Below are 27,684 nucleotides of genomic sequence, written 5' to 3'. Positions count from 1 at the left end.
GTGTCCGTGAATGTCGGGGATGCATCTAAGACGGTAGAGGAGTAGGTGATATTCGAGATTCACTATAACCGGACATGGGCAGGTGGCATGAAAACCACAAACCTATACATAGATTATCCGTCCGCTGGACACCCTAATGAACCACACTTTGCCCTCTCAATATTTGTACAGAGCAACAGCACTACACTGTAATTTGCATACCTCCACCGAACATCATGTACTAACGCTTGATCACCTCGTGTGAACCCAACAGGAGTAAGGTCCATGGTATCAATTCCTACATGCCTACTCAAAAAGCCATCCCCATCCCAAACCAACCCAAGCCGCTAAATGCATGACAAGGTCCCCTCCAGTGCGCTCTATCATCCCCTCACTTAATCTCCGTCTTCGCCATCATATCCGCCAAATCATCAACCTTCTTATCCTTCTCCTGACCCACATTACTCTCCTCAGCCTCGTTATCCGCCGCGACCTGCCTCGCAGCCTTCTCCTCGACCTCGACACCCTCTTCGTCATCATCAGCATCCCCACGCTTCTCCTCCGCATCACTCTCCTCCTCGTCTTCGTCGTCATCATCCAACTCGTCCAGCTCATCTAGACCCCAGTACTCGTCGTCGTCCGCATTCTCACCACTCTCTTCTTTCCGTGCATCGAGGACATCGCGCAGTTTCTCGATACTGGGGTCCTCCTCGTCGAACTTGTTGCCGTTGATCTCGACGCGACGCAGCGCAGGGAGTGCGGTGTGCGACGCGGAGGCGAGGCCAGCGAGACCCTTGGCGTTGATGTCGTTGAACTGAAGGCGCAGGACCTCAACCTTTTTGTTGTTGCCCTTCTCTAGTGCAGCAGCGAGAGCGACGCCGCCCCGGCCGCTGAGCAGACAGTCGCCTACTCCGAGTTCGCGGAGCTCAGTCCAGTTGCCGACGGCGCTGCTGAGAGCCTTTGCGCCCATGGCTGTGAAGGTGTTGTCCTGAAGGTCGAGGGTATCTAGTTTGGAGAGGTGGGCGAGGCCGTTGGTGATGAGGTGCGAGATACCCTCCTGACGGATACCGTTCTGCGTCATCTTGATGGTCTTGACGCCCGTGTTGGCGGCGTAGGCTTTTGCCCATGCGCCCATGCTGCCGTTCTCCAGGCGGTTGCGACCGCAGATTACGAGTTCGAGGTCGGGGACTTCTTTGCCGTCTTTGCGCGCGGCGGCCTTTTTGGCGGCGAGTGCGGTGAGCGCATCGGCGACGAGGACACCGGCGGCGGGTCCCAGGCCGTTGTTGTTGAGGTATAGGTAGCGGAGTGGGGTGTGTTGCGACAGGAAGTCTACGAGCGGGGCAACCGTGTTGAGGCCGAACGCATTGTCCGAGAGGTCGACAGTGTGGAGGTTTGGTAGCGTGAGGAGGGAGGTGAGGAGGTGGGATAGCGCGGGCGGGATCTCAGAGAGGAGACGCGAGGTGAAGATGTCGGCGAGGTTTGCGACCTGGAATTCATGTCAGTCAGTCCGTCTTTGACATCGCAGCGCCGATGAGCGGGGCTGTAAACATACCTGGAGGTTCTTCTTGCTCTCCAAGACCTTAGCAAGCGCCTCGCTGGCTCCAATACCCAGAGTGTTGCCCAAGAACTTGATCTCCTCTACATCGTCGTTGCTCTTGAGATCCTGGATGTGCGGCTCAATATCCTCGGCGGTGGTGAGTTTGAGGCCCTTGCCCTCGATAGAAAAGATCTTTGCGCCAGCCATGTTTTCGCACGCCCCGTTGCAAGTTGCAGAGAGGATATGATAGCGGAAAGCAGCACAACAGGGGGGCGGGTTTGTTGTTTATACTTTATAGTGTGAGTCGTGGGGCGCAAAACGTAGTGGGGTTGATTGAGATTCATTGTCTAGAACCCCCTGTCGCCTGCAGGGTTGGTTTTAGCCGAACCGTGCAAGCCTCGTGTGGCGTATGGAGCGCCGCGGGAGTCCGATGACATGTCCTGGGAACTTTTGCGATTGCTAAGCATCTTCAATTCACCTCCACCACACACCCACACACACAATGTCGTCAGGTATGCTTGCAGTTTGATCATGGCTTGTATGCGACGCAGAGTAGCTAATTGATGGCGTTCTAGCACCGCCAACCGCTGCCAACATGGGCTCAGACCTCAAGGACACCGCCGCGCCAGCCAAAGTTAAGCGTGAGTTTCTACCCAACTTCTTGGTACCTACTGTTCTAGTACTGACTCCTGAATAGCATGCTGTGTCTGCACAGACCAAAAGGCTAAACGCGACGAATGCATGCTCTTCTCGACGTCGAACGACCCCCAGAAGGAATGCTTCACCCTCGTCGACGACTACAAGAAGTGCATGGCTGGATACGGCTTCAAGATATAGCGCAATGAGGGACGGAAATGTATACGACATGTACAACACGAGCATATGGGTGGCGTTGCGCACGATGCGCGTTTTTAGATTCGATGTACAATACTATACATGAGGAACCAAAATCTTCCCTCCATGATCTACCTGGGTATCTTGAAGAAGTGCTGAATAGCACCAACGAACATTCACCAATATTTTACTGCGTCTTGCTCTTTTCTCCTCCAAACAACTCACTCTTGACAACAAGTCGCCACAAGCACCACAGGTAGCAAATACCAAAGCCACCCGTTCCAACAATCGCATTCGCGACAACCCAGAGGTCCGGCTTGTCGGCTGGGGGAGGGTAAAAGGCCTCCGCAACGTGCCATCCAATCATGGCCAGGTAGATGTTGAGGTGGAGGATCTTGCTGAAGATATTCAGTCCACCCCGGCTGCCTTCGTGGTAGGCAGAGAAAGAAACGGGCGGGAGGCCAAGAAGATAGGCCCACAAGAGGGATATGACAAAGTAAGGAACTCGTAGCTCGTCTCTCTTGAGCAGCGGGAACATTGTCCAGACGCCCAGCATGTTGGCAAGACCGACCCACGCGCGTGTGGAAGGTAGCAAGCCATCCTTTCCGCTGAGGAGCAGTGTCATCGGCAGAAGCGGAAGCAAGACATTCTTCTCGTGCACCTGGTATGAACAGAGGAAGAAGCCCCAGGATACCGCCGCAAACGCCAGTGGAAGAAGCTGCTTCTTAGGCTTGACAAAGATGATCAAACATGGCGGCAGAATCGCAGCGGTCGTGGCGAGTAGCGCGAGACGCTGAAGTAGCTCGATCGGATAGCGATGAAGCTTGTGGAAAGTATGGATAGTGCACCAGATGTTGGCAACCTTGTCCTCGAACAACCCACGGGAGAAGGGAAAGATGCGGTGGATCGCCTGTCCCATCTCCAGAACGTATGGGTAGTACCAGGCATTCATATTCCACGGCGTCATGAACCATCTCAGGGTCAGCAGTGGGGGCATCTCCAAAGGATCGTAATTGAAACGGGTATATCTGTCGTATGCGACACCCATCAAGAACGGCAGAAATAGCACGGCAAATGCGGCCACGGTGGTCAACGCGATGGCAAGGAACCGCACGATGTTGATCCTGGGGAAAAGACAAATGCCCAGCAGGTATGCGAATACCGCAGGCGCATAGAACAAGGCCATTTGTTTGAATCCAAGCGCGCCAACGAAGAAGACACATCCCCACAGCGGTCTTCCAGCGATCATGCTCGAGAGTGTTGCGACTGCGAAACCAAGCATGACTGTGTTGTATTGGAAGTGCCCATGGTCGATCAAGATCGTCCCCGGTTGCATCAGGATAGCGACCAGCGCAATCGACGACTCCCAAATGTTGACACCCTCTAGTCTCGAATATCGGCGGAGGAAGATGATCGTCGCGGGAACGTAAATGAGGTATTCGGATACGAAGACGGTGGCTCGCATGTATATCTTGAGGGAAGGGTCATCGAGCGCCCGCGACTCGTCGAGAGCGAACCATTTCGAATTGATGGCAGAACCACTGCAACGATTAGTACTGGTATTTGATATCCAATGCTCCAACATACATGACACCCAGTATCCAGCTATGATAAGCAGTCAAAGGTGGGTAATCCAATCCCCACCACTGCAAGTCATAAAAGTACCATTTCGACACGGGCAGGTGTTTGGTGATTTCCATCCAATGCCGCTGGGCCTCAAAGTCACCGTGCATTGGCGGTGACTGGAATCCCGAATAGCCCCACAGACTGACGGTCCATCTGAACAGGCCAACTGCCATCAAAATGAGGGGTATCGTGACCCATTGTGAGACGGTGCCCTTGGCTGGCCAGAGAAACGCGACGAGAGGAAACGCGGGCTTCCGTGCGTTGGTCGAGTGGTCGAGATCGAGCGTGCCGTGTGCAACCTGGGCGAGAGAGCCCTCTCCAATGTTTCGTCGCCGTCGCGGTTTATGGGCTGCCGGAGATGCCATGTTGGAGCTGCCCAGGTGAGCTTGGTGAGGGCCCGGACGGAATCGAGGACTCGTGGCGGAGATTCTGCGCTTTACCGCTTTTGCACTAGCTTGTGCCCTGCATTTGAGCCCTTGAAGAGTTCGATACCCAGATCTCTTCGGACGATGAAGAGTCAGCGCTCTTGGTCCAGGCTATTACCTAGACTAGCTGCTCTGTAGCTTTGGTTCGTGATGGAGCCTTAACGTTTATATCACGTTTGTAAGCAACTGATGCTGCCAAAATCACACATAGGTTGCGGCATGATCAAGCTGCTGTGAGCACCATTATGAGGGCACAGTGGGCAACCTCGGCAAACATTCTTTCTGAGATTGATCCATTTTGCTGCTGTGCAGACCATGTGTGTTCTCTAATAAGACTTCGTACATGGCTGAACTCCTCTATGTAGGTAGGACATACCTAGGTTGCGGAAAAAACTTCGAGTGTGTGGAATTCCTAGCGTTTCCGTAGAACAATTATTCTATCTACTTTCCATTCCAATGAATCCCAGTCATCTCGAGACCCTGAGATCTCTGAGGGAAATACCGCCGTCGCCGTTGGATGGAGTTCGCGTGGGGCGAATCTAGCGTACCTCGAGAAAACGCGTCCCTAGCGCAACGCTCGGGCCCCAGATCCGCTGAAAAGTTCGATGCTGATCCTTCCGCTACATAAACTGCGCGCTCCCAGCCATTTGCATCTACCTACCATCAACCTTCTTCACAACTTCTTTCGAACTTTCACCGTTCGAAATCTACACTGAGGGCTTTCGCGATTCTCAAGTGGGCTACTGAGGGCAACATCCAGTACCAGATCAAATTACAAGTCAGTGGGCAACGTTTGGCTTTTCCTTAACACACATTACAGAGGGCACGCCTGCCGCTCGTCAGGGCAAGGCAAGATCATCCTGAGGGCTTTTTGCTACTATGAGGGTTAATCTTCCGTCTTCTCGGCGCTTGTGGGAACACATGCCTTGAAGCTCGGTTTCTGTGGGCTCTTGTGGGCTTTCCGTGGGCTTGAGGGATACCCGCTTCGTGCGGTCTCGAGAGATACCAGTGGGCTTTTCGCAATTTGAGACAATCAGACCAGCAGGCTGGCGCATTCGATGACCTTTTGGCATCAGCGCCCGAGCGACGGCTTCATGCCGTCGGCTCCTCTCTTTCCTTTTTCTGTCGCACATCATTGGCGCTCTCGTCGCACGTTTCACAATACTAATACGTTGTAGATCTAGTTACCTATCATCAAAATGGGCAAGACCAAGGTCGCGGACAAGTCGTCCAAGAAGGAGAAGAAGTCTGAGCTCGCGAGCGTCAAGGCTGGTCGCGTCACCAAGCCCGCTGCTACTCCCAAGTCGAAGAGCAAGGACATTGCCAAGTCAGTTGCTTCCAACGTCAAGGACAAGAAGAAGTCGAAGAAGGCTCCCACCCCAGAGCCTGAGTCTGATTCTTCGTCTGAAAGCGAGAGCGAGAGCGAAGAATCCTCTGAGAGCAGCAGCGAGGAGGAGGTCGAGCAGAAGAAGACTCCTGCCAAGGCTGCTCCTAAGGCCGCTGCTAAGGCCGACTCCGATTCTGACTCTTCCGACAGCAGCGAGGAAGACAGCGACAGCGACAGCAGCGAGGATGAGAAGCCTGCTCCCAAGGCCAAGGCCAACGGTGTAAAGAAGGCCGCAGCCAAGGCTGAGTCCAGCGACTCCGACAGCGACTCCAGCAGCGAGTCTGAGGATGAGAAGCCCGCCGCTAAGGCTGAGGTTAGTTCACCATCCCCCATCACTCAACGTAGACTAACTTTGATAGGCCACCTCCACCTCCGACTCTGACGATTCCTCTGACGCCGACTCCGACGACTCATCCGCTTCCGAGAGCGAGGAGGCTCCCTCCAAGAAGCGCAAGGCTGAGGAGGCCGCTGCCCCCGCTGTCAAGAAGACCAAGACTGAGGGGCCCGCCGCTGAGGAGGGTATCAAGAACCTCTTCGTTGGTAACATGAGCTGGAACATTGACGAGGACTGGCTCCGCCGCGAGTTCGAGGGCTTCGGCGAGATCGTTGGCTGCCGTGTCATCACCGACCGCGAGACTGGCCGTGCTAAGGGTTTCGGTTACGTCGAGTTCGCCAACGCTGCCGACGCCGCCAAGGCACAGAAGGAGATGCACGAGTACGAGCTTGACGGCCGTCAGCTCAACGTCGACTTCAGCACTCCCCGCGCTAAGCCCGATGCCAACGGTGCCCGTGCCAACAAGTACGGTGACAAGCGCAGCCCTCCCAGCAGCACCCTCTTCCTCGGCAACGTCTCATTCGAGTGCTCCAACGAGAGCATCCAGGAGGTCTTCCAGGAGTACGGTAACATCACCCGTGTCTCTCTTCCCACCGACCGTGACACCGGCTCCCTCAAGGGCTTCGGATACGTCGACTTCGGTTCCCAGGAGGAGGCTACTGCCGCTCTTGAGGCTTTGAACGGCCAGGACATCGGTGGCCGTGCTATCCGCATCGACTACGCTCAACCTCGTGAGGACAACGGTGGCGGCGGTGGCTTCGGTGGTGGCCGTGGTGGTGGTCGCGGTGGACGTGGCGGCGGCCGTGGTGGCTTCGGCGACCGCGGTGGTCGTGGCGGAGGCCGTGGCTTCGGTGGTGGTCGTGGAGGCGGCCGTGGCCGTGGCGGTGACCGTGGCGGCCGCGGTGGTTCATTCAACCGTGGTGGCTTCGGCGACTTCCAGGGACAGAAGAAGAGCTTCGACTAAGCGTCTCTTTTGAGTCATCGCCTTTCACATCCTTTCGTGTATCTGCTTTGAACATCTCGGAGAGTAAGTAATGGAGCTGCCGTACGATATGATGTGCTATGATCATCGGATCTGGTTTTCGGCCTTCGGCTATGGCGTTAATGGGTAAAAGTTGTTTGATTAGAGATACTCAATCACTCGGTTTGATGTAGGCCCGTCGTGGCAACTTAGTTGTCGATAGTACAACGATCACATTTCAAAAAGTTCTTTCCACCTGATGCTTGATGTCGTGAAATGCCATTCTTGACATGTAGCTCTCCAACCTTTCTAACAAACTGTGACAACAAGCAAGTTCAACAGCGAGATGCTATACCTTGTCATCGCTTCTAGCATTGCCAACTTAGAGCGGGAGAATATGAGACCCTTAGAGTCGCTCAACCTAGCAACCCAAGGGTTTCTGTCCCTTTCGGTCTTTTTGTCTATGCTACATGTACAGGCGCGCGGAGGATCACTGCTGAATCGATCAAATCACGTTTGCAAATTGTGGAAGTTTTATCAAGGCAAATGGCTGGCTCACGAGCCAGAGTACGATGTTTTGCTTATATACTCATACAACCCAAGAAGCAGAGTTCGGAACCCAAACACAAGGAGACCGATAGATAAATAGCATAACACACGACAAACAAACGAAAGAATAGGAAAAACACGCTCTGTCGACGCGCTATTGGTACATCAAGACATACAACGGATAGATGACGATATGATATCGACGGTATCAATCAAACCTCCTGAACATCCTCCAGACTAAACTGCTTCTCAGCATCAGCATCAAAGCACGTCTCCCAGCAGAGAACCTCGCTGGGGAAATCCTTCTCCACACTCGGTCTCTCGCGGACGAACCACGCGAGACCCGCGCCGACGATGCCGAAGAGCGCGAGGCAAGTCCAGAGCGCGAAGTTTGTTGTTTGCACGCTGAGGTCGTCGCTGAAGTAGTAGCTTGTTCCACTGACTGCGACGGCGAAAGCCTTGAAGAGGCTGGCGACTTGCATCATGCCGACGACGGTGCCGGCGGAGAAGGCATCGGGTGTGGTGTTGAGGACGAGGAGGGAGACGACGACGTTTGCGCCGCCGGTGAGGAGGTGCTGGGCGAAGATGGAGAAGGTGGAGATGACGGGTTCGAGACCGGAGCAGGTGACTACGATGGCGAGGATGGGGGTGAGGACGTAGGTTGCGGGCAGCATGGCGGAGACGGAACGGTAGAGCTTGACGAGGCCGTACTTCTCGGTTGCGTAGGGGATGGCGTAGAAGAGTACCATGCCGGCCATGCCGCGGACGCAGAGGACGACGATGCTGAGCCATTCGCAGGAGATGCCCATGCCGCCTTGGTCTGTGCTGCTGTGGCCGAGGTGGGGGAGGACGACGTCGAAAGTTGAGGCGTGGAGCGAGAGGAGGCAGAAAGACGATAGGAGGACCATGAGGGAAGGAGCCTGGAGGAACTGCGAGATAGTGATGGGATCGGGACGAGCAAAGTCGACGAGAGTGACGTTGGTGTCTTCTGAGTCGCGGCGGAGGAAAGCGGCCTTTTCGCAGTCCATGTCGACGGGGTCTGCCGAGCGGTCGTTGTGGTGGGGAAGCGTTTCCTTAAGGCAGATGCTCGCCGTGAGCGCGATGCCGAACAGTACGGCTCCGCAGGCTAGCTCAGAGCCCAGTGTTGGGTAGTCTTGCCAAACCATGTTGTATGCTTGCAGGCTCTCCGATACCATGAGTTGCATGATAGGGCCCATGGAACCACCAAGGGAAATAGTAGGCAGCCGGGCGACGTTCTTGGCCCTCTCCTCTGCCGATGTGCTCAAATCTCCAATCATGGTCAGGGTTGTGCATACGATCGCCGAGCTGACCATGCCAGCGACGAAGCGGAAGATTGTGCAGCTGACAAGACTGGTTGCAAATCCCATGCTCAGGCAGCATGCAAACATGCTCCAGAGTCCGATGAGCGTGACGCGCCGTCTTCCCATGCGGTCGGCGAGGTATCCCCAGAACAGACCCGTTGTTCCACCAAATGCGTATGCGCAGTCGAGTATGCTTCGGAGGTATGACGAGGAGAGGGTGCCGCAGTAGTCGGAGGACGATAGGAGCATTTGAAGCTGTGGTTGAAGACTTGATGCCATGATGCTACGCCAATGTCAGCACAAGCCGGAAGAAACGGGTCATCTCATATGAGATGTATGGTAGAACTTACGCCTCAGCAAGAAAGATGAGGTACACCAGCATCAATTGCGTCCGCCGCGACTTATCGACGCCGTCTGGCGCGTTGTGACTCTCCATCTCTTCCTCTACATTCCGCTCCTCCTCTTCCTCAACCATAGCAACCTTGTCATATTTGCCCAAATCCTTAACCGGTATTAAAGACCTCGTTCTTCTGTGAAAACCCAACATCTTGCAAGAAAACTCAAATAATCGACCCGAAAAACTCGTTTGCGAACGCTTCGAATGCGCGATAACGCGATGTGACCGCGAGGGGAGTGAGCGTGTAGGCACGAACCAGCGTGAACCTATAGAGAGATTGTAACGGCCGCGAGAGACCTAAGGATAAGCAGCGAGAGAGAGCGACAAGAAAGACGAGAGCGATGAAGACTCGCCTCGGAAAGAGAGAGGGTTGAACAGTCAGAACGACGACGGCGGCAACGGCATCGCGAGGGGTTTGAGCTTGACGGGGCTCATGAAACGGAACTATACTGCCCGGCGTCTCATTGGCGTTGGCTGTTCCCAGAGTTTGGGCGCTAGTACCTTCAGGGTCGAGTCGCTTAACGCGGAGCACGCTGATGTCACATGGTGGTTCTCCTGATCCACTGCGCGCGGGAAACCTGCATGTTCCCATAATAGCTCCCCTCTTTCGCGGTCATGGCTTCGACGTTGGTTTTTGGCGAAGACCGCGATTCTTTGCCCGAAGCAATGTTGTGCGCGAAATCCATAATGGAGGTTTCAGGAGCCGCGTCCCGCGGTTTATCTGCATGTTGTCATCCACACGCGAAATTGAGCTTTTGCTTGGTTTGGAGGATACCTAGGTAGTTGGCCGAACATGGTGCTGGGATGTAGTTGCAACAGCGTTGGCGGAGGTCTGTCGCGCACCGATAGGATCGTGGGGAAAGGTAACAGCATCCATCGCACTACCATGGTACGCGTAATTATGGATTGGACTCGACGCTACATATACCAGAACTAACGTAAAGCATCAGCCGATATGCGTGTCAAGATCTCTACCTGTCTCTGGCCCACGTATCACGGCCCAGACGTACTGCGGCGCGATCTAATCTCCGAGCAATCTCATGATTACCACGGCGGAGTATAGAGCGACCACCAGCCAAAGACCTGCGGTATGGAGAATACCGAATTCGTCTAGTTCAAATGGCTGGTAGTGCCTTTAAGCGAGCTATTCGAGTTGGTAACACCTTTGCGAAGCGTGATCGCGGGACCACAGGATGGACGGTGTGTGCCCGAGAATACAGCGAAAAGGCTTTTCGCTCTATATCTAGGTAGATTTTTTCCTGTACTCAGATGCAGTGTTGGATTTGACAGTGAAAAGAGCGTATTGGGCGATTGCACGGTGCCGTGGCTCGACATAGAAAATCTACAGGACAATCCACAGAAGCCCATCATATCCCACTGTGGTATTCGAAACCTACGCGGTATATAAACTGCGTTAGATCGTCTCCTCTTTTGTATCAGCAGATTCACAGTCATCACAGCCCGAGGACTCATCATGTCCATTTCGCCCCTTCCGATGTTGGATGATAACTCCACACGCAAGGTTCCTCCAACGGTCAGTTTCCCTCGTCGTCGCCAGGACAGCGTAATATCATCAGAGACGACACCTCCTCCATCTCCCACCTTCTCCTGCCCCCGTCGGGACAGCGTGACACCATCAGAGCCAACAGAACCTCCCACACCTCCAGCGACCCCAAAGCCCCCCTTGTTGGCAGAACATCACGCACCTCCAACATCTCTACAACACTTTCCAACGGCAACGAACTTCATAACTACACTACCGTGGACATGCCAAGCACTGGACGAATACTATCGCATTCGGTCGATACTCTTGCTATATTGGCACATATTCAATCTAGTACTGGAGTACGAGCGCAGACCTTCTGTTTACCACGTCCTTTGGGTGCCAACAGGATGGAGCAGACCTTTCATCATTACCGAAGTCCCAGTTCGAGATAGCAATCGAAGGTTAATATATGGCATTGGTCCTCATGCCCATCCTCCTGACGTATCCCTTTTAGACCGGCTAGCGCGCAACAAGTACAACCACTGCGACTTAAGCATTCAACTCTTTCTTATCTATCTCGAGCCTGTGTTTAAAGAAATAGGAGCGACGATAACTTGGCTCGCCGTTCAAGTTAAGCCTTACGTTGTCCATCATTTGGAAGGGGAACAGCCAGATCCATTTGTTCGCCACAGCGTCTTCAATATCAGAACCCAAACCGGAGCGGAATACATTGCAGACTTTACGATGGAGCAGTTTGGATTCAACATAAACAATTTTCTGATGCGCAAGAGAGATTATGAAGATGCATACACTACAAACCGAAAGATGTCACAGCCGCGCACTGAAGAGGTTGAAAGAGCACGGCGAGGCGAATTCAAAGATTGGAATGGAAAGGGCTGGGTTGTGAGGGAAGTTTGTAGGAGTATGGCCTTGCGCAGGTGGAACACCTTTGATGAAGGAACGAGGTTGTTGGATTTGGAGATACTGGTTAGGCAAATCTCTGCGCGCCAGTGGGGTTGGCATCTGGATTACCGTACCGACCTACTAGAATCGTGTCGTGAACACCTTATACATGCAAGGAACTGAGTGGATGCGATGCCGTCTGCTGTCTACATTAGTATAGAAACGAAAGATATCAAAATCTTCACGTAATCTCAAGTTCTAGCTTCTTCACTTCTACCATTCTCTGTAGCTAGACAGGTGTTCAAACTTTCCCTTGGAGGTGGCTGAGGAATTAGCATAAATGATCATGATAGCGAACAGCTTTTATTACTGGTACGTGATGCCGGCGACCAGGATGCTGCATAAATTTGGCTAGAGGGGCGTGACAGCACTTTAAGACACGTGATATTTGGTAGTGTGTTGTACTAGGTATAGAGTCGCGTTGGAGACTCTGGAGATGTCTGTCGTAGCAGTGAAGTTGTGACAGTGTCGTAGTTTGGAAGAAAGAAGGATGAAAACTTGAAGCCGGCGGCTCATGAGATCGGAGTATGGGTGTAGAGCGATCTGAGTCATCGGTGCATGCTTTTGCAAAAGGAAGGAAGTGCAGTGAAGTCTGAGGTGGACGGAGTAGTTTGCGATAGGAACAGACATTTTGAATGCTAGTCATTACGACGTAATCGGTGGGAGATATGTCCGCGCTTGAATATCCGGCTTTTGTCCGCAGCGAGTCGTGAGAGAGAGGGTGCATCCAACGTCTGGGGTGGCGACCTGCGTAGAGAGTGTGAGACAACCAACAAGCCTATACTTAGTCCCGGAGTACCCCGCCATGGGTCTTATATGTGTGACTCCCTCAATATCAACATCTCCGCGCCCTGCATGCGCAGCCCTATAAATCACATGCAGGTTGACGACGTGTTTTTGGCCCCCACGATTCCGGTGAAAAGGCGTCCTGCGCGACTCGCCCAATCGAAGGATGCGGCATACGTATGGGCCGACATCCAGAACATCAGGACACGGTGCAATTGCGCAGCGACGGAAAAAGCGGGTAGGACGGCGTGCGCAAATGTGCAATTCCAGGGAGCGGGGACGGCGGGTTTATCAGTAGCGACGTGTTAGTTGTGTTTAGCAGCTGATCCACCAGAAGTGGTGAAGATGGCGAAGTCGCTTCATCCATGCACAGCCCTGCCGCCCTTCAAAGCCTCCACCCATAGGGCGCCTGACGCCATTCACCAATGATACGCGTGCACTAGCAGCCGTTCCTGCGCTTCTTGGGTTGACCGGTTTCTGGCCAGGGTCTTGTCACCGCTGGATGGAGCACATTTCTGGTGGTTCAGTGTCTTTTACCACAGTAGGATCGCGGTGAGGGATGAAATAACTCTCGCAATCACCTCCCGCAGCAACAGACACGGCAGAGATACGCAGAAGACGGATGGCTGCTATTGTGCAAATGGGCGAATAATGGTATGCAGCTCGTATTCAGGATCCGAGCAGGGGCTGACTGCGCGGAACGTCAGATGTCCGTGCACTGCTGCCTGGAGTTGAACTCCACTTACTGGAGGAAGCGACGACAACCCGTTCCTTCCCTCTTGAACCACCTATCCCCCCAGCCCGCGCTGCTCGACATCTCTTCTTGCTTCAAATCCTAATCCCTCAGGCCTCCCTCCCCGTCCTCTTTTTGCACCGCAGACCCGCCGCCCTTGTGCCTCTTTTGCCGCTCGCCGCCCGTCTTACTCCACGTGCTGCGCCTTCCTATATACCTGCACGTCTCCTCCGACACCAGACCAAAGGACTCAGCGCCCTTTCCTCGCTCGCTGCATCACCATCATCACCCTAGCCTATCAGCTGCTAGCTTCCGCGGCCGCAAAGGTTCCACTATCCCCGGTCAATGAAAACGTGATCTGGGCTCTGATAACCACTCACACTTGGTCTCTTTGGATCGCCGGGCTTGGGGAACTGTGCAGTCCGTGACTCACCTGAGGCCGCCTTTCCCACTTCAACCGGTACGACGACCAGTCATACTCAACATGTCTGCACCCCACGACCAGAACCGTCATCCCCGCCGCCGTCCTCTTAAGGGTTCCGCATCCCCTCTGAGCATCCATGGCATGCAGCTAAGGAAGAGCGGCACTTTCTCGTCGCCAACCCATATCTCGTCCGACATCTGCGAGGTGGACCGATTCTGCATGCCCCGCCGCTCGCCTACCAACACTGACCGGCTGGAAGAGCTAGTCAACGACTCCATCCAGGACCCTAACGTGCGTCGCGTCACCAACCTGCTCAAAGACTTCGAAGCGAGGGTCGCTGGCCATAAGAGCGCTGTCACCAGCTGTGACCTTCTCAACGATCCGGAGGTTCTTCCTGTCCCGAGCTTTGTCCTCGACGGCGCCCCATTGGATCACACCCCAATGGACATTGACCCAAAGCCTACTGCAGTTGGACGCAGCCCCCACGACCACGCTTCTGACAGCGGTCTGGGTTCCAGCATCAGTGGATCGAAATACGGTAAGGAACCACTGCAGCCACCCGTCTTGGATGAGAACGCCCCACATACTAACATATATAAAGACGAGATTCGCTCCCAGCGCTCGAGCGTCCGTGACTCCATTAGCACTTCTATCAGCTCGACGCATTCGGCTGTCACCAGGTCCTTCTCATCGCTCACCTTTTCAGAAGAGGACGTGCTCGGCGAGCACACGTGCAAGCAGATCCACGACTACATCATCAAGCCCATTCTCGCCGAGGAGTCTCTCAAGGACTTCCACTCCCTCGTCAAGGACGTGCCTCGACGCATAGGTGAGAAGAACATCCGCAACCTCCGTGACCTCGAGAAGACCCTCGTCTTCCTCGCACCGGTAAGTGGAATCACCCGTTGTCTTTCTCAAAGTGCAGAAGCTTATTGCATTTTTCGTGGTTTAAAGGAGCTGTCGGCTTCCCCGGACTCGTACTTCCGCTTTTGCCAACGATCAATCCAACTCTTGGCTACGACCGTCCAGTACATCTCCGAACAAGACCAGCGACTACCAACCGACCGCCCTTATACTGACGGCTACTTCCTCGATTTGATGGAACAGATTAGACGATACGCTTCAATCATGGCTGCTACAAGAGAAAAAGAAACCAAGGGTGAGGATCTGGACGAGATGGATTACTCACGGTATGACCGCGCCGCCGACTTTTTATTCGCCCGCGCTAATCAAAAACTCTATAGCGATGAGAAGATCACCCTCCGCGGTGGAATCAGCCACAACGGCCGTCCTGTCGAGCTCGTCCGGGAGAAGAACGGTAACGTCATCCCCATGTCAGTGGATGCCTCGAACGCCTTCAGGATCAAGCGTCGTCTGTCGGACGCCGACGAGGACAGCATGGACGAGGACGAAGTAACCCGATCCATGGCGCGACGACGGAAGTCCGAGAAACCCGGAGACGTGATGCACACTTGCCGTGACTGCAAGAAGGAGTTCAAGCGACCATGCGACCTGACCAAGCACGAGAAGACTCACTCTCGCCCATGGAAGTGCGACGAGAAGAACTGCAAGTACTTTGAACTCGGCTGGCCGACTGAGAAGGAGCGTGATAGGCACATGAACGACAAGCACTCTGCTGCCCCTGCTCAGTACAAGTGTCTCTACCACCCATGCACGTACGCTTCGAAGCGCGAGTCCAACTGCAAGCAGCACATGGAGAAGGCTCATGGCTGGGAATATGTTCGCTCCAAGAGCAACGGTCGCAAGAAGGGCGCTTCTGGCAGCGAGCACAGCCCCGCTACCCCTCTCACTCCCTTCATCGGTACACCCATGTCGGCGACCATGACTACACCTATCACACCATTCGCTGCTTCGCCTCAAGTGCCCATGATCGAGAACTTTAACTGCTATGGCTTCGGAACGCCGGCCATGAGTGCCCACGGTTACCAAGATGACTTCCGTCGTGACTCGATCACCACCGATGGCTCTCACTTCACATACTCGTCTGGACATTCGCCCGTTGAGCCCACATCCTTCGACGATGCTGTGACGCCAGAAGACACCCACATCAACCACAACGACATCTACAACGCCTGTGCACTGAACGCAAACTTCAACACAGGCTACCAGCAGCCAACCCCAATGAGCACAGCGTTCGACTTCGCGCCGCTGCCATTTGCGACGAATAACAACATGAACGGTCTGCCACATCTATCACCCATGGCTCAGCCTGACATCACCCTCTACTCACCAGACATGGATGAGGGCTTTGGCGGTGACATGGACATGACCATGCAAGGCTTCAGTCGCCCCGGCCAGGACTTCACGTTGTTCGACACTGCGCCACCCAGCCAGATGACGTTCAACCACACGGCCAACTTCTTTCCCGACTTCAACCAGGTTGGAGGCCAGTTCGACCCCCAATACATTGAGCCCACCACTACGTTGGATGATTTGAACTTTATGGGCTTCGGGAACCAGCAGTAATTCCCGCACTGCATTGTATACGATTAGCGGGCACTTGTATAGCCGTCTTTCACACCCGTACTTAAACAGAAGGAGTAATTTTCCATTGAGCCGGCGTCTGGACACTGGGTGTTTCTTTGAACAGCGATTCACGACTGTTATGACAAGAGGAGGAATTGAGAAGATATAATCGGGCACGCATGCATTTACGGCCTTGCTCTTCACTCTCTCTTTTCCCACACTGGGTGTGGGATAGCGCCTCGAACAGAACAGAAACTCCACAAAAAAACAAAGGATCTTTGTTTGTTTGCGCGGGTTTTCATTTCCCCCCTTCTTCTTTTATCTGGCGACTGATTTTGATCTCCCCCCTTCTCCTTCTTTGCGGACTGCCCATTTACGGAGTCTTAAGGCTGCGGTAGAGATCATCAGATACTGTAGGATAGATAGATAAATAAAACTGGTGGAAAGGAAGATCTTGTGTTTGCACATGTTGAGTGGTGATTGAATGCACGCAATACTAATCCATGTCTAATCGTACACAGCTTTTGATATCCTTGTAGGGACGGTCAAGGAGAGTCAATCACCCTCATCACTCTGCGCCCAAACTCCGCTCTCCACGGCCATAGACCGATGCGACCTCCTTGCGCCACTTCAAACCATTCCTCGTCAACTCAACCTTCACCTTCAGCTCCTCGCACCCCTCTTTAATCTCCCTCGCGATCTTCCTCTCTATGACCCGCATCGCCTCCTCCTCGACGGCCTTACTCCTCACCCCAAATAGTACCAGTACCTTCAGCCCACGTAAACTGTCACGAAGGAGCCCGATGAACGCGGAGTTTACGCCGAAGCCAGGGAAGTAGATCTCGCGGAATGGGCACTGCAGAGGTAAAAGTAAGAAGTCAGTATATGTCTCACATGCAATTCGTACAGTCAGAACTTACCTTGAGCACGTTGATGGCAGCGATCTGGGTTGGGAGCAGCGTCTGCGCGATGTATTTGGAAAAGTCGGTGACAGAGCCGAAGGCGAAAGGTGTGGAGTTGAGGGCAATAAGATTGGTTTCGGTGTAAAGTTGGCGGCATACTTGCAACAAAGCGAGCTGTTGTATAGTAGTTTCGCTTCCACCATTCTGCCGCATATTCTTCTGACGTGCGACATCGAAGGTGTGGAAGTCGCGGTGAGAGCTGAGAACCAAGTCGTAGATGGTGTTGCGGATCTCAGCTGGCAGACGGAGGAGAGGTGAGTTTTCAGCATTGCCTTCAGCAATGGCGAGCTTCTCCGGATCGGCGCTGAGTTGTAGCATGTCAGGCGCTTCCTCTTCTGAGACCCCGGTAGCTACATGATCTTCTAGACCCACAGACTGCGTGGACTGGCATAGACCTCGGAGTCCGGTGTCCATGGTAGACTGGCCGATCCTTGGGGTAGTTGATGATTCAGAAGTGACTCTCACATCCAGAAGATTATCTGGAGTCTCGGCGGCGGCGGCACGATGTCGCTGCATCGCAGCAATCTTGGCGACTATAGACATACTGGTGGATGGATGATGTGGTTGAAGTGGATGCAAATCTTGACTGACTTGCGGGAAGAGAGAGAGGGAAAGATAGAGGGAAGCACAGTGCGAGGGAGACGAAGGCAGTTTTATCCTTGCGGGGTCAGCGGTGATTGAGCGGAAAGCGTTACGGGTGAGGTTGGCGCTTGCTCTCACCCGGCTAGCAATCGCCATGCCATACACCCGCTCAGAGACCGACAGTCTTGTATGACGCATTTGAACAAACGACAAAAATGAGGCAGTAGATGGGACACGAATGACTGCTACAGTATAGCTTCAATATGAGGCATAGATATGTGTATACTCATTAAACCGTTCGATCACGTCAATCAACATCCTCCTCCGGTATCTCATCACCCAACCCATTCCCATTGGCACCCCCATTGGCACCAGCCTCACCTTCCTCCTCTCCGCTTCCCTCACCCAAGCCCGCCTCAAGCACCTCAAATCTCTCCAACAATCCAACATCCCACCCCTGAAACTTCTTCGCCGTCGGCGGCAACAATTTCTGACTCCTCTCCAACCCCTTCTCCAACTCCTCATACAATTCCAACGGAAACTCCACATCCTCTATACTAGCACTCTCAGGCTCACCCGGCTTCAACGCCTGCCAAGTCTGTTTCTGGTAGAAGACTTTCATTGTGCGTGTAGGATCGAGGCGACCGGGCGTGGGTATGGAAGAGGAGAAGAGGAGGTCGGGGGTGAAGACCCAGATGAGGAGGGAGGGTATGGGGGTTTCATGGGATTGATCGGGTGGTGCAGCGGTGTGGATGTGGAATTTGCGGAGGCCGGTGTTTTCGATGAGGTGGAGGAGGCGGACTGATATCCATTTCTGGACTGTATGCGTAGTTGGCGACGATGGAGTGGTTTTTGCAGATCGTATGCTGATGGCCCATTTTCGTATTCGCCAGCCGTCGGTTGAGGGTTCCTGGGCGCCGATCGTGTGGTTGCAATGCTTGCATTGGACGAGATCTCTGTTTTGGCCTTCGTCGTTGGGGGAGAGCTATGTCATATCAGCATGTGCGATACTAAACAACAGTAGATAACAGTGTAGGATGTAGCCTTGGCTAAACCTGCCAATCCCAAGGGTCTGAGGGTATAGAGACAGTGAAACGCCAGGCCGCTGACTCGATGGCGCCGGCAACCCATCAACCTGGGGAAGAGGGTACACCGGAACCGAGAGTACGTGTATGAGCCTATCAATCTAGGGCGCTTGTATCGACGATGAATGCCACTGATGAGGCGAGTTCGCCTTCTTTGCGCCCATACATGTTGCGAAGTCATGGAACGACGATGCAGGAATCGCACGACTCAGTTGAAAGAAGGTTGTAGCTTACCTGTGCGCCTTCGCAATCCGACTCTGCCAGGAGAAAGCTGGCCAGATCAACAAACCCTACCCCTCCCATAGCCTGCAGGCGATTACTAGCCGCATAACCCTTCTGAACGACAACATCATCGTGTATGTGATCGTGCAAGTGATGCTCGTCCGGCTTATGGCAATGCCAAAAGTCCATCATCTCAGCCCAATTCTCATTAGGCAGGTCTCTCCACTGTTGAATCTTTCCTTTCGCTATAAGGGTACCGTCGCAGCCCTTGCAGGTTATCTCCACGTCCTTTGCATCGTTGAGCGAAGCGCCGTCCCACGGTACAATGTTGGCCTGTCGATCTTCGCGTTGCAGTGTCCCTAGAAGGTCGCTTCCTTCCTTTTCTTCCAGCTGAAGACGAAGTGTCAACTCTTTGGTTGGAGGCTGTGACGGTAGTTCAAGCGCAGCGTCGCCTCCGCCTTTGACGTTGATAGGAAGGCGTATTGATGCGGACTGGCCCTCATGAGAGACAGTGATATAAGAGCCATCAGACGACAGCTTCGCGTCTGTCGACCGGGAGAAATTTGTGCGCAGCGATGCAAAAAGCGTGACCGTACGTATATGCAGCAGTAGTTCGGCGTATAGCGTTATGGAAGTTTCGTTGGGCGACATGGGGCGCGCATTGTCTTCGTCACTCTGCAGGAGGTTCGGCGCGTGGATTTCGGTAGGTTCGGGCGCAGGCTTGGGATTCATCAGGTCTTTGATCGTTTCAGGAGAGAGGCCGAGAGCTTCGTATGCTGACTCGGGAAGTAGCGGGCGCGACATACTTCGTGATTGCGCGCCATGGTGACGGGTGGGGTGAACGTGGGGTTGGGGAGGTCGCTGAGCTACGCGCGCGACGAAGTTGACTTAATCGGGAGTGGGTCCCGCCTTGGGGAGGTTCTAGCTACATCTGGCCACGACAGTGTGCATGTATTTACGAAAGCTTCCCTGAGTTGAGAGATACGAGCATCGTAGCGAGGCGCTTGCTTCATTACTTCACCATGTGCACTGAATATGTCGAGGGCATGTAATTACATTATCTACAAACACTGTACACCTGCAGTATGGGAATAAATCGTCTTCGATAGCCTCTGCTCACATATTTGTATGAGTCTACTGACCCTTCTTCTCCCCAGCTTTCTTCTCCTGCTCCAATATATACTGTACACCCCTCTTGATACCCTCATCCAAAGTAACAAGAGGTTCATATCCTAACCGCAGTCTCGCCTTGTTGATGCTGTGGTACTTGGACATGCTGCTGTACTTGACCTGAGCCCTAGTCAGATTAGGCTTCTTCCCCATGAGCCAAAAGACGTTCTCTAGGATCGTGCCAATAGCCCACATGAATTCGGTGCTAAGGTGCCACACGCTGCTCAAAGGTGTTCGGTCGCCCGCCTCGTGCCATACCGCACGCGCAAAGTCCCAGAAATATACGGGCTGTCCGTTGGTGATGAGGAAGGCTTCGCCGTCGACGCGCTCGTTGTCGAGAGGAATAGAGGGTAGGCGTTTGTGGGTATGGAGGAGCGCGATAGCAGCGAGCACGTGGCCGTATGCGACGTTCTCAACGTAGGTGAAGTCGAACAGGTTGGTGTTCTCGCCGACTTGGAACTTGGTTTGTCCTTTGCGGTATGCGCCAACCATCTTAGGGAGCAATTGTACGTCGCCTTCGCCGAAGATACCAGCGGGACGGATGGCGCAGGTCAGGAAGTTTGGGGAGTTCTCGGGATGGCGGTTCGCTTGGAGGACGGCCGTTTCGGCGTAAGCCTAGTATATCGTTAGATTCTGAGACATAACAATGCGATTGTATGCTTACCTTTGTGGTTGTGTAGTACTCAGGCTGGTCGTCGCCAGTAACAAGCGGCCATCTCTCGTCCGCGTTGACGAGATCGTTTACGTGGTCGAGAATGACACTCGCTGAACTTGTGTACACGAAGCCCTTCACTCCAGACTCTTGCGCAGCCTGTAGCAGGACCTTGGTGCCCCCAACATTGACCTTGTCGTGGATCTCAGGCTTCAGATCGAAGTGTGGAGACGCTGTGTGGATGACGGCGTCGGGCTTGATCTGCGAGAACAGAGCCTTCATGGCAGGAGCATCCGTGATATCGCCATCGTGGTAGGAGACGTTCGGGCTGGCGTTGCGATTCGAGTTGGTTCGTAGATCGAGGACGGCGATTTGTGTCTGAGGGTGACGCTTGACGATCAAGCTGACGATGTGGCTTCCCAGAAAGCCGCAGCCTCCGACGACGAGGACCTTTCCGAGCGATTGGATAGTGTCTGAGTTGTTCGGCATGGTGGAGGATGGAGTGTCAGTGCAATTGGTGGTGCGACGATCAGGGATTGTTTTGCGGAGAGCGCTCGGGGGAACACTTTCCGGGGGCTTGGGTTAGCTTCAAGGTTCCCGCATGTCAGGGTCTCAACGGCCATACTCGCGCGTGCAAAAGCGCCGTACCCTGTACAAGAGTATGAACAGGTGCTCTACAGCCTACAATAACATAGGAATACAAATACTAAACATTTGAGGGCAATGTAGACTTCTGGGTCGTTTACATCTCCAACAGGACAAGGGAAAGATTTCACAAGTTCAAGTCGGCCCTGCAGCCTGCAACAGCATAAAATATTGAGAGACATGATTTCCAGAAGCAATGTAAGCATCTGGGACATATGGAATCACTTCAATGAGACAAAATATCATTCGTATTTCACGACTAACGCCGTTACCCATGCTGTTCCCATAGCCCTGATGAACGAACGCCGTGTAATGCAAGCCACCTCGCGAGGTCAGGCTTGGGGTATCATGTAATGTCATATCGAGAGGAAGACCGGCCGTGGGATCATTAGTTCGCAATCTCTAAAAGCAGTTCCTAGACGACTATTAGCAGACATCGTTGTAACGTCCACGAATGAAACTCACTCAGCGCTGTCCTGTGCGGATCGCCTCAGTTTGCGGTTATAGAGCTTCTTTTCGTCTGGAGTTCCCCAGAACAGCTTCGCAGCCTCGGGATTGACCAGTGTGCGTGGGTCGTATGCAGGTGACTCCTCCTCGATAGCCGCAATGATGGCCTCAATATGTGAGCGCATATCGTCCTTACGGGCAGCATCGTAGCAGAGTATGCCATCGGGCGATACACGGTGGTGGTAGAGAACCGGTGTCTATCAAATTGTCAGCTTGTCTTGAGGAATACGTTACGAGATAATTCGACAACAGCGTCTCCATATAAGAATCGGGCGGATACATACTAGACATCAGTTAGCGGAGAAATCTCAAAAAGCACGCGTGATGGCTACGTTACCCTCAAATCTAACACGCGGTAAAACCTCTGGGAATTTGGGGCTAATGTATAGCATAATCCGGAACATGCCGCCGTCGAGGTTCGTCATAGGTCTCCCGAACAGGACAAGCTGCCATACGAATGGGTTCTTATCGACAAGATCAAGATCCAGAGTAACGGCGTCTTGCTTCTTGTACTTCTCGATGATTTGCTCATATTGGCGTTGGAGGTTGTTGGCAATACTCATCTCTTTGCTGACAGCCATCATGCCCTCGGCGGCCCATGCCTCCATTTCCTTGTTGAGCGTCTCGAAGATCTTGACCAGGCGCTCGCGGAGCTGTGTGTACTGGAATGTGCCCTCCATCGCGTTGCCCGGGCCCTCGAACGGCATCTTCTCGAAGCGGTCCCCATCCTTATTCTTCTGCACTGCCTCGTCCACGCGAGCTAGATACGATTGGTAGTACCACAGGAAGCGTCGCTTGCAGAGGTCCTTGAAGGGCTCGAAGGGCGCGTCGTCCCTGCTCGACTGGTAGTCCTCTTCCGCGTTGTAGACCGTCACGCCGGACCTCCCCCAATTGATGCCTAGGTATTCTTCCAGGCGATCGATGACGGATATGCGCAGCGACTCGTGTCGGATCTTGTCTACGTATGCCTCCTGGTTCTTCTTGTCGTAGTCCGAATTTGCGTCCTCGAAGCCAGGCTCGTTTTCGTACGGGTTGCTCGACATAAGGCTCTGGATGGAGATAAGGATAGACTCGAGGCCCTGGGCAGACGACCATTCTTCACCACGCTCTCCTCGCCATGTACTGCATTCTGTTAGCATAGACTCAGCCTTGGAGGTATCTGATGCGTTTTGTCTCGTCTTTTGACAAAATAAACGTGTTCGTATGCTTCAGGGCTGCCGTTTTTTGCTTTACTTGAAGACAGCCTAGAGGCATTCGATACGTTTTGTGTTGTCTCTTGACAGAACATACACCCTCGTATGCTTCAAGCTCACTTACCCAAGAATCGATAGGCACACCTTGCCGCCCGCGTATATATTGGGATTGAATCGCGTACGCCCACCATGGGTAGTTATAGCCGTGACACTCGGAGCCTTAGTAGGGTATTCGCGCGCAAACTTAACAGCGAACTCGAAGAAGCCGAACTCGTAGGGGGTGTCAGGTGGGCCTATGATTAGCGCCCGCACATGGCGCACGTCAATATCGCGGCAGGCAACGGCTATGGAGAGGTCGGAGCCGCGCTGGATCTCGCCGAGTTCGCGGGTGATTCTAAGAATGCTCTGGTTGGACATGATGGTGTGTGGAGGCCTCCCGGCAGCGGTTTGGATAGTTGAGATTCGCGGGGTTGGTGAAGCTCAACGGTCCGCGTTGGCCGGGCTGAGAATATTGAGCGGGTGTGGGTGCCGTGGTGTGGGGAGTCTTGGGGAGAAGCAGTGGTAGGAGTGAGCGGGCCTCAACCGTGTGAATGGCCAAGCAAACACCGATGTGAGCTGTCAAAGGTGAGTGGGTAGTTGGCTGCGGTGTGCAACTAGCCCCTCCCAGGGTCCCACAGGGCGGAACGCGAGCCGCAACACCACGCCGCCGAAAGTCGCGATAGTCTGTTCCTTGCGCACCGATCGTCAAGATGTAATAAGCAAGCCGAGTGTGTTCCTAGGTTGTCGGCTAACACTATAGTGTAGGGTGGTGTTCGCGCTGTTCGTCATCAGCAAGTCTGGCGGTCTCATTTACAATCGCGAGTTCCACGCGGGCATGAGCAAGCTCACCAGCAATGACTATCTCATGCTCGCTGGATCTTTTCATGGGTAAATCGCAATCTTCTGGGCGTATAAACTTCCACTGATGAGCGTCTAGAATGCACGCCATCACAGCGCAGCTCTCTCCAGTCCCACCCGTCCGCGCGCCGCCTCCCTCTACCACCACACCGAATCTCCAGACCTTCCCTGTCCGCGCAACCGGTATCGAGGTCCTCGAAAGCTCACACTTCCGCATCCAATGTTTCCAAACACAGACCGGTGTCAAGTTCTTGCTCTTCACTGAGCCCCAGCAACCGAATGTCGATACTATGATGAAGAGGATATATGAATTGTATGCGGATTACGTCATGAAGAATCCGTTCTATACCGTTGAGATGCCGATTCGGTGCGAGAAGTTCGATCGGGGGCTGGATAGCTTTGTCAAAGTCAGAGGGGGTTGAGGAGGCCGTATTGGGAATATGATACCACGAATCGGAATGAAGAGAAACAAAGCGGGACGCGTGTTGAACAGCACGAGGAGCGTTCTGCTGCGGCATGCATTGCCACTGGTTGCAGTTCGGGAGCACACTAGAGACTCTCGTACCAAAGCTCCAGGGCATCACTCTTGGGTCCGTAACATGTATGATAGTGTCGGGTTTGGGGACGAAGAGAGACCACCCACTAGGGAAGTCAAGTTGTGGGAGATGTGCTGTAGAAGATAGTACTGTCTCCAGTACCTATCAATGTAGACTAATGTTCATTATTTGCTTCATTTCATCCATGCCATGCGGTAGACGCCAGCTCTAGTCATACAGTAGACGCCGTGAATACTCCTGCTCCACCGTGAAGCTTCAAAGGCGTTCCTCTTCCTAGCTGCGCTATGTCCGCTTATGCCGTGTCCATCTTGTCTGGGTCGTCGTCCTTCTTATCCTTGCTGCCGCTTCCACCAGGCTGGCCCGAGCTGTCCAGCAGCGGCTGCTTCTCGTCGCCCTCAGCCACCGGCTCGAGCTCCGACTTGCCCTCGGCCGCCTCCTTCGTCTTCTTGTCCTTCTCCTGCCGTGCCTTCTCTTCCTCGAAAGACATCCTCAGCGCCAATGCGAGCTCGGGGTCGACCGATGGATCCACGCCGAACTCGAAGTCGTTGCCGCCGGAAGCACCGCCGCCTCCGCCTCCGGAACCGCTGTCTCCACCACCGCTGGACGCACCCTCCCCACCAACTATAGGTGTAGTGATCAACGAATCGCTGAGCAGGTTCGCGCTGGGTGGAATGGTGGCGAGGTAGGAGCCCTCGGCGCTTTGTACGTTGTCGCTAAAGGCTTGGAGTTTCCGCGTGGTGTCGTCGCTCAGCTCGCCGAATGCGATGATGTCGATGCTGATACCGCTCTTCTTCATCTTCTTTGCCAGCTTGACCAGGTTCTTCTCGTCCTCCTCGATGGGGCTGCAGTTGAACATGACTATCCGCTGCTTCTGCGACTTGTTCTGTCTGTGCTTGAGAGCCAACTGCATGTACTGTTAGTTTGCATCCTACCAGAGGTTCCTGATAACGTACAGCCGCGACATTGATGCCAGTCACGAAGTGTGAGCTGCCCTTTATCTTTGTCCGGTGCAGACCGTCCAACACCTTGCCAATGTCCGTTGTCAGGGTCGTGAGGATCTCCGGGGTGTTGCCTCCCATGCTCATGAGACCGACGGATGACTCTGGGTTTGCACCAGTCTTCGCGGAGAAGATCATGTTCACGGCGTCCTGTTGTGCTTCCCATCGCGAGGGTACATAATCGCCATTTCGACTAGCTTCGCTGTTGTCAACGCTGCTGAAGTTAGTATGCGGTCGATGTGTGAGTGCATATAGCCTTACACTATCATAGAAGCTTCTAACACCATCTTGAAGACCGGATGTGTGTGGGGTTGAGGTGATTGTTTGGGTAGTTGGTTGGATCGACGGCAACCTTGTGATGCTGAGCTCAGGTCGCCGCAGCGGAGGACGGAGGCTGGCCATGGGAACCACCGAGATCACGTGAGGTGTGACCGCGCCTGCGGGAGGCCGTGCGCGTGTCGGAGGAGAAATGACTCAGACGGCATCTGCAACATCTAGAAACTTACTCGTGCAATTCAATATCGAATATTGCGACTCCAATCCTAAAGCGCTGCGCTGCAATTGTTGCTGCGCAGATTGCTATCCTGTACTTTGGTGTTCTCTTTTGTCTTGCGACCAACCTCGATGTAGCAAGCGTACTGCTTAGGCCGTGACGTCGCCCTTGGCGCTGGCGTAAAGGACAGACCTGCGGGCTCCAACGTTCCTTCCTCCAACATCCCACTCTGATTCAGCAGCTGCAACCACCACCACCCGCAACCACATCAAATCTGCTCCAAATCTCTCAAAAGTTGTTGCAAAAGCATCAGAAAGTCTCAATAAGTCACTTGTACCACTCAAATCCTCTCCCCAGTATCATCGTCGCGGCTTGCCTCGCGTTGTTTACTGTTCTCCACCACCACAACATTTGGAAGCTGCAACCCTCTTCCACCACCCCCACACCCGAGCCTCTCAAGATCAATATCAGATCTTTGAAAGTCTCAGCAGCTCTTCTCTGCTAGCTGGTACTCTCCGGCACTTCACAATAACATCGCCGCCGCCGACGCGTCACACATCACACAAACACGCGATGAACAACATCAAAGACGGCATCACAGCTGAGGCGAAAGCCAACATGCTAGCCAACCTCCAGATCGAGCTCGACTCGCGCAAAGAGAAGCTACGAGCGCAGTGCGACGCGCAGTGTGCCAGCATGCAGTCGCGTCTCGAGCGTCGCGTCAACCGCATCCCGACCGTGACGCGCCAAACCACGCTACTAGACCTCCTCAAGGCATCCGCGCCTGCACAACCAGTCGCGACCGCGACCGCGCCAGCACCAATCAAGACTGCGCCACCCAAGAAGACATCAGCGCCAGCGCCAGCACCTGCCTCACGCAAGACACGCGCGGCTCCCACAACCTCTATCCCAACAAGCTCCTCAGCGCCCGCGACTTCCTCCCCAGACACCAGGCGCGCAAAGCCTGCCGCCAAGGCCAAGCCCACACCGACATACGCTCAGCCAACAAAGACCACACGCGCCAAGAAGCGCAGCAGCGACGAATTGTCTGGCGAGGACAAGGAAAATGCAGACCTACCTGTACCAAAGAAGCGCGCTAGGGCACCCACTCAGAAATCGGCGCCTGCTGCTGCTGCCCCAACTACGCGCGCAACCCGCGCTGCTTCCCGCACAAAGACAACCACTTCGTCTCATGTGCTGTCACCAAAGACCAACACGGCCAACGTTAGGAAGCCAGCTGCTCGTAGCGCCCGCCCCAGGTAGCGCCCATAGACGGAAACGACTACTCAGCATTTTTTCGGCGTTAGATACCCCATTCGTTTTCAGGCGGCGTTAGATGAGATGGTATGATTTTGTTTTGATTGGAGGAAGTTGGTCGTTTTGGTTGTTGTTCCCCTCCACCCTGGCTTGACGGCCCCTTGAGTTCCAGCCGCCCGAAAGGGCAGGCTCTCAGGGGCTGAAGATAGCCGGGTGGGGGCATACTTTGTAGGA

General features: G+C 53.9%; 13 protein-coding genes across 13 annotated transcripts; 5 read left to right on the top strand and 8 right to left on the bottom strand.

Annotated features, from left to right (window-relative positions):
- Positions 1-370: 370 nt before the first annotated feature.
- On the bottom strand, positions 371-1,723 carry J4E79_009843 (uncharacterized protein; the record flags this gene model as incomplete). The annotated part of the gene is made up of 2 exons (XM_049358684.1): positions 371-1,465; positions 1,532-1,723. The coding sequence occupies 2 exons, from the start codon at positions 1,721-1,723 to the stop codon at positions 371-373; spliced, it is 1,287 nt and encodes a 428-aa protein (XP_049206787.1).
- A 295-nt stretch (positions 1,724-2,018) lies between these two features.
- J4E79_009842 (uncharacterized protein) lies at positions 2,019-2,353 on the top strand (the record flags this gene model as incomplete). The annotated part of the gene is made up of 3 exons (XM_049358683.1): positions 2,019-2,028; positions 2,092-2,157; positions 2,232-2,353. 3 exons carry the CDS (start codon positions 2,019-2,021, stop codon positions 2,351-2,353), a joined length of 198 nt encoding a protein of 65 aa, XP_049206786.1.
- A 184-nt stretch (positions 2,354-2,537) lies between these two features.
- J4E79_009841 (uncharacterized protein) lies at positions 2,538-4,341 on the bottom strand (the record flags this gene model as incomplete). Its single annotated transcript, XM_049358682.1, has 2 exons — positions 2,538-3,891; positions 3,938-4,341. 2 exons carry the CDS (start codon positions 4,339-4,341, stop codon positions 2,538-2,540), a joined length of 1,758 nt encoding a protein of 585 aa, XP_049206785.1.
- A 1,259-nt stretch (positions 4,342-5,600) lies between these two features.
- Positions 5,601-7,086, top strand: J4E79_009840 (uncharacterized protein; the record flags this gene model as incomplete). The annotated part of the gene is made up of 2 exons (XM_049358681.1): positions 5,601-6,101; positions 6,148-7,086. The coding sequence occupies 2 exons, from the start codon at positions 5,601-5,603 to the stop codon at positions 7,084-7,086; spliced, it is 1,440 nt and encodes a 479-aa protein (XP_049206784.1).
- Positions 7,087-7,844: 758 nt separating this feature from the next.
- Positions 7,845-9,501, bottom strand: J4E79_009839 (uncharacterized protein; the record flags this gene model as incomplete). The annotated part of the gene is made up of 2 exons (XM_049358680.1): positions 7,845-9,237; positions 9,305-9,501. 2 exons carry the CDS (start codon positions 9,499-9,501, stop codon positions 7,845-7,847), a joined length of 1,590 nt encoding a protein of 529 aa, XP_049206783.1.
- Positions 9,502-13,803: 4,302 nt separating this feature from the next.
- Positions 13,804-16,230, top strand: J4E79_009838 (uncharacterized protein; the record flags this gene model as incomplete). Its single annotated transcript, XM_049358679.1, has 2 exons — positions 13,804-14,933; positions 14,988-16,230. 2 exons carry the CDS (start codon positions 13,804-13,806, stop codon positions 16,228-16,230), a joined length of 2,373 nt encoding a protein of 790 aa, XP_049206782.1.
- A 568-nt stretch (positions 16,231-16,798) lies between these two features.
- On the bottom strand, positions 16,799-17,735 carry J4E79_009837 (uncharacterized protein; the record flags this gene model as incomplete). Its single annotated transcript, XM_049358678.1, has 2 exons — positions 16,799-17,086; positions 17,151-17,735. 2 exons carry the CDS (start codon positions 17,733-17,735, stop codon positions 16,799-16,801), a joined length of 873 nt encoding a protein of 290 aa, XP_049206781.1.
- Positions 17,736-18,081: 346 nt separating this feature from the next.
- Positions 18,082-19,905, bottom strand: J4E79_009836 (uncharacterized protein; the record flags this gene model as incomplete). The annotated part of the gene is made up of 3 exons (XM_049358677.1): positions 18,082-18,759; positions 19,094-19,861; positions 19,888-19,905. 3 exons carry the CDS (start codon positions 19,903-19,905, stop codon positions 18,082-18,084), a joined length of 1,464 nt encoding a protein of 487 aa, XP_049206780.1.
- Positions 19,906-20,215: 310 nt separating this feature from the next.
- On the bottom strand, positions 20,216-21,392 carry J4E79_009835 (uncharacterized protein; the record flags this gene model as incomplete). The annotated part of the gene is made up of 2 exons (XM_049358676.1): positions 20,216-20,866; positions 20,916-21,392. 2 exons carry the CDS (start codon positions 21,390-21,392, stop codon positions 20,216-20,218), a joined length of 1,128 nt encoding a protein of 375 aa, XP_049206779.1.
- Positions 21,393-22,009: 617 nt separating this feature from the next.
- Positions 22,010-23,665, bottom strand: J4E79_009834 (uncharacterized protein; the record flags this gene model as incomplete). Its single annotated transcript, XM_049358675.1, has 3 exons — positions 22,010-22,252; positions 22,388-23,177; positions 23,373-23,665. 3 exons carry the CDS (start codon positions 23,663-23,665, stop codon positions 22,010-22,012), a joined length of 1,326 nt encoding a protein of 441 aa, XP_049206778.1.
- A 173-nt stretch (positions 23,666-23,838) lies between these two features.
- On the top strand, positions 23,839-24,567 carry J4E79_009833 (uncharacterized protein; the record flags this gene model as incomplete). The annotated part of the gene is made up of 3 exons (XM_049358674.1): positions 23,839-23,858; positions 24,053-24,175; positions 24,225-24,567. 3 exons carry the CDS (start codon positions 23,839-23,841, stop codon positions 24,565-24,567), a joined length of 486 nt encoding a protein of 161 aa, XP_049206777.1.
- A 427-nt stretch (positions 24,568-24,994) lies between these two features.
- Positions 24,995-25,987, bottom strand: J4E79_009832 (uncharacterized protein; the record flags this gene model as incomplete). Its single annotated transcript, XM_049358673.1, has 3 exons — positions 24,995-25,615; positions 25,665-25,914; positions 25,962-25,987. The coding sequence occupies 3 exons, from the start codon at positions 25,985-25,987 to the stop codon at positions 24,995-24,997; spliced, it is 897 nt and encodes a 298-aa protein (XP_049206776.1).
- Positions 25,988-26,766: 779 nt separating this feature from the next.
- J4E79_009831 (uncharacterized protein) lies at positions 26,767-27,456 on the top strand (the record flags this gene model as incomplete). The annotated part of the gene is made up of 1 exon (XM_049358672.1): positions 26,767-27,456. One exon carries the CDS (start codon positions 26,767-26,769, stop codon positions 27,454-27,456), a length of 690 nt encoding a protein of 229 aa, XP_049206775.1.
- Between the last annotated feature and the right edge of the window lie 228 nt (positions 27,457-27,684).

This window comes from Alternaria viburni (assembly GCF_023758015.1).
Source record: "Alternaria viburni strain BMP 2772 chromosome Unknown scaffold_27, whole genome shotgun sequence".
In the NCBI taxonomy this organism is placed as follows: domain Eukaryota; kingdom Fungi; phylum Ascomycota; class Dothideomycetes; order Pleosporales; family Pleosporaceae; genus Alternaria; species Alternaria viburni.
This window is presented reverse-complemented; position numbering and strand designations above follow the sequence as displayed.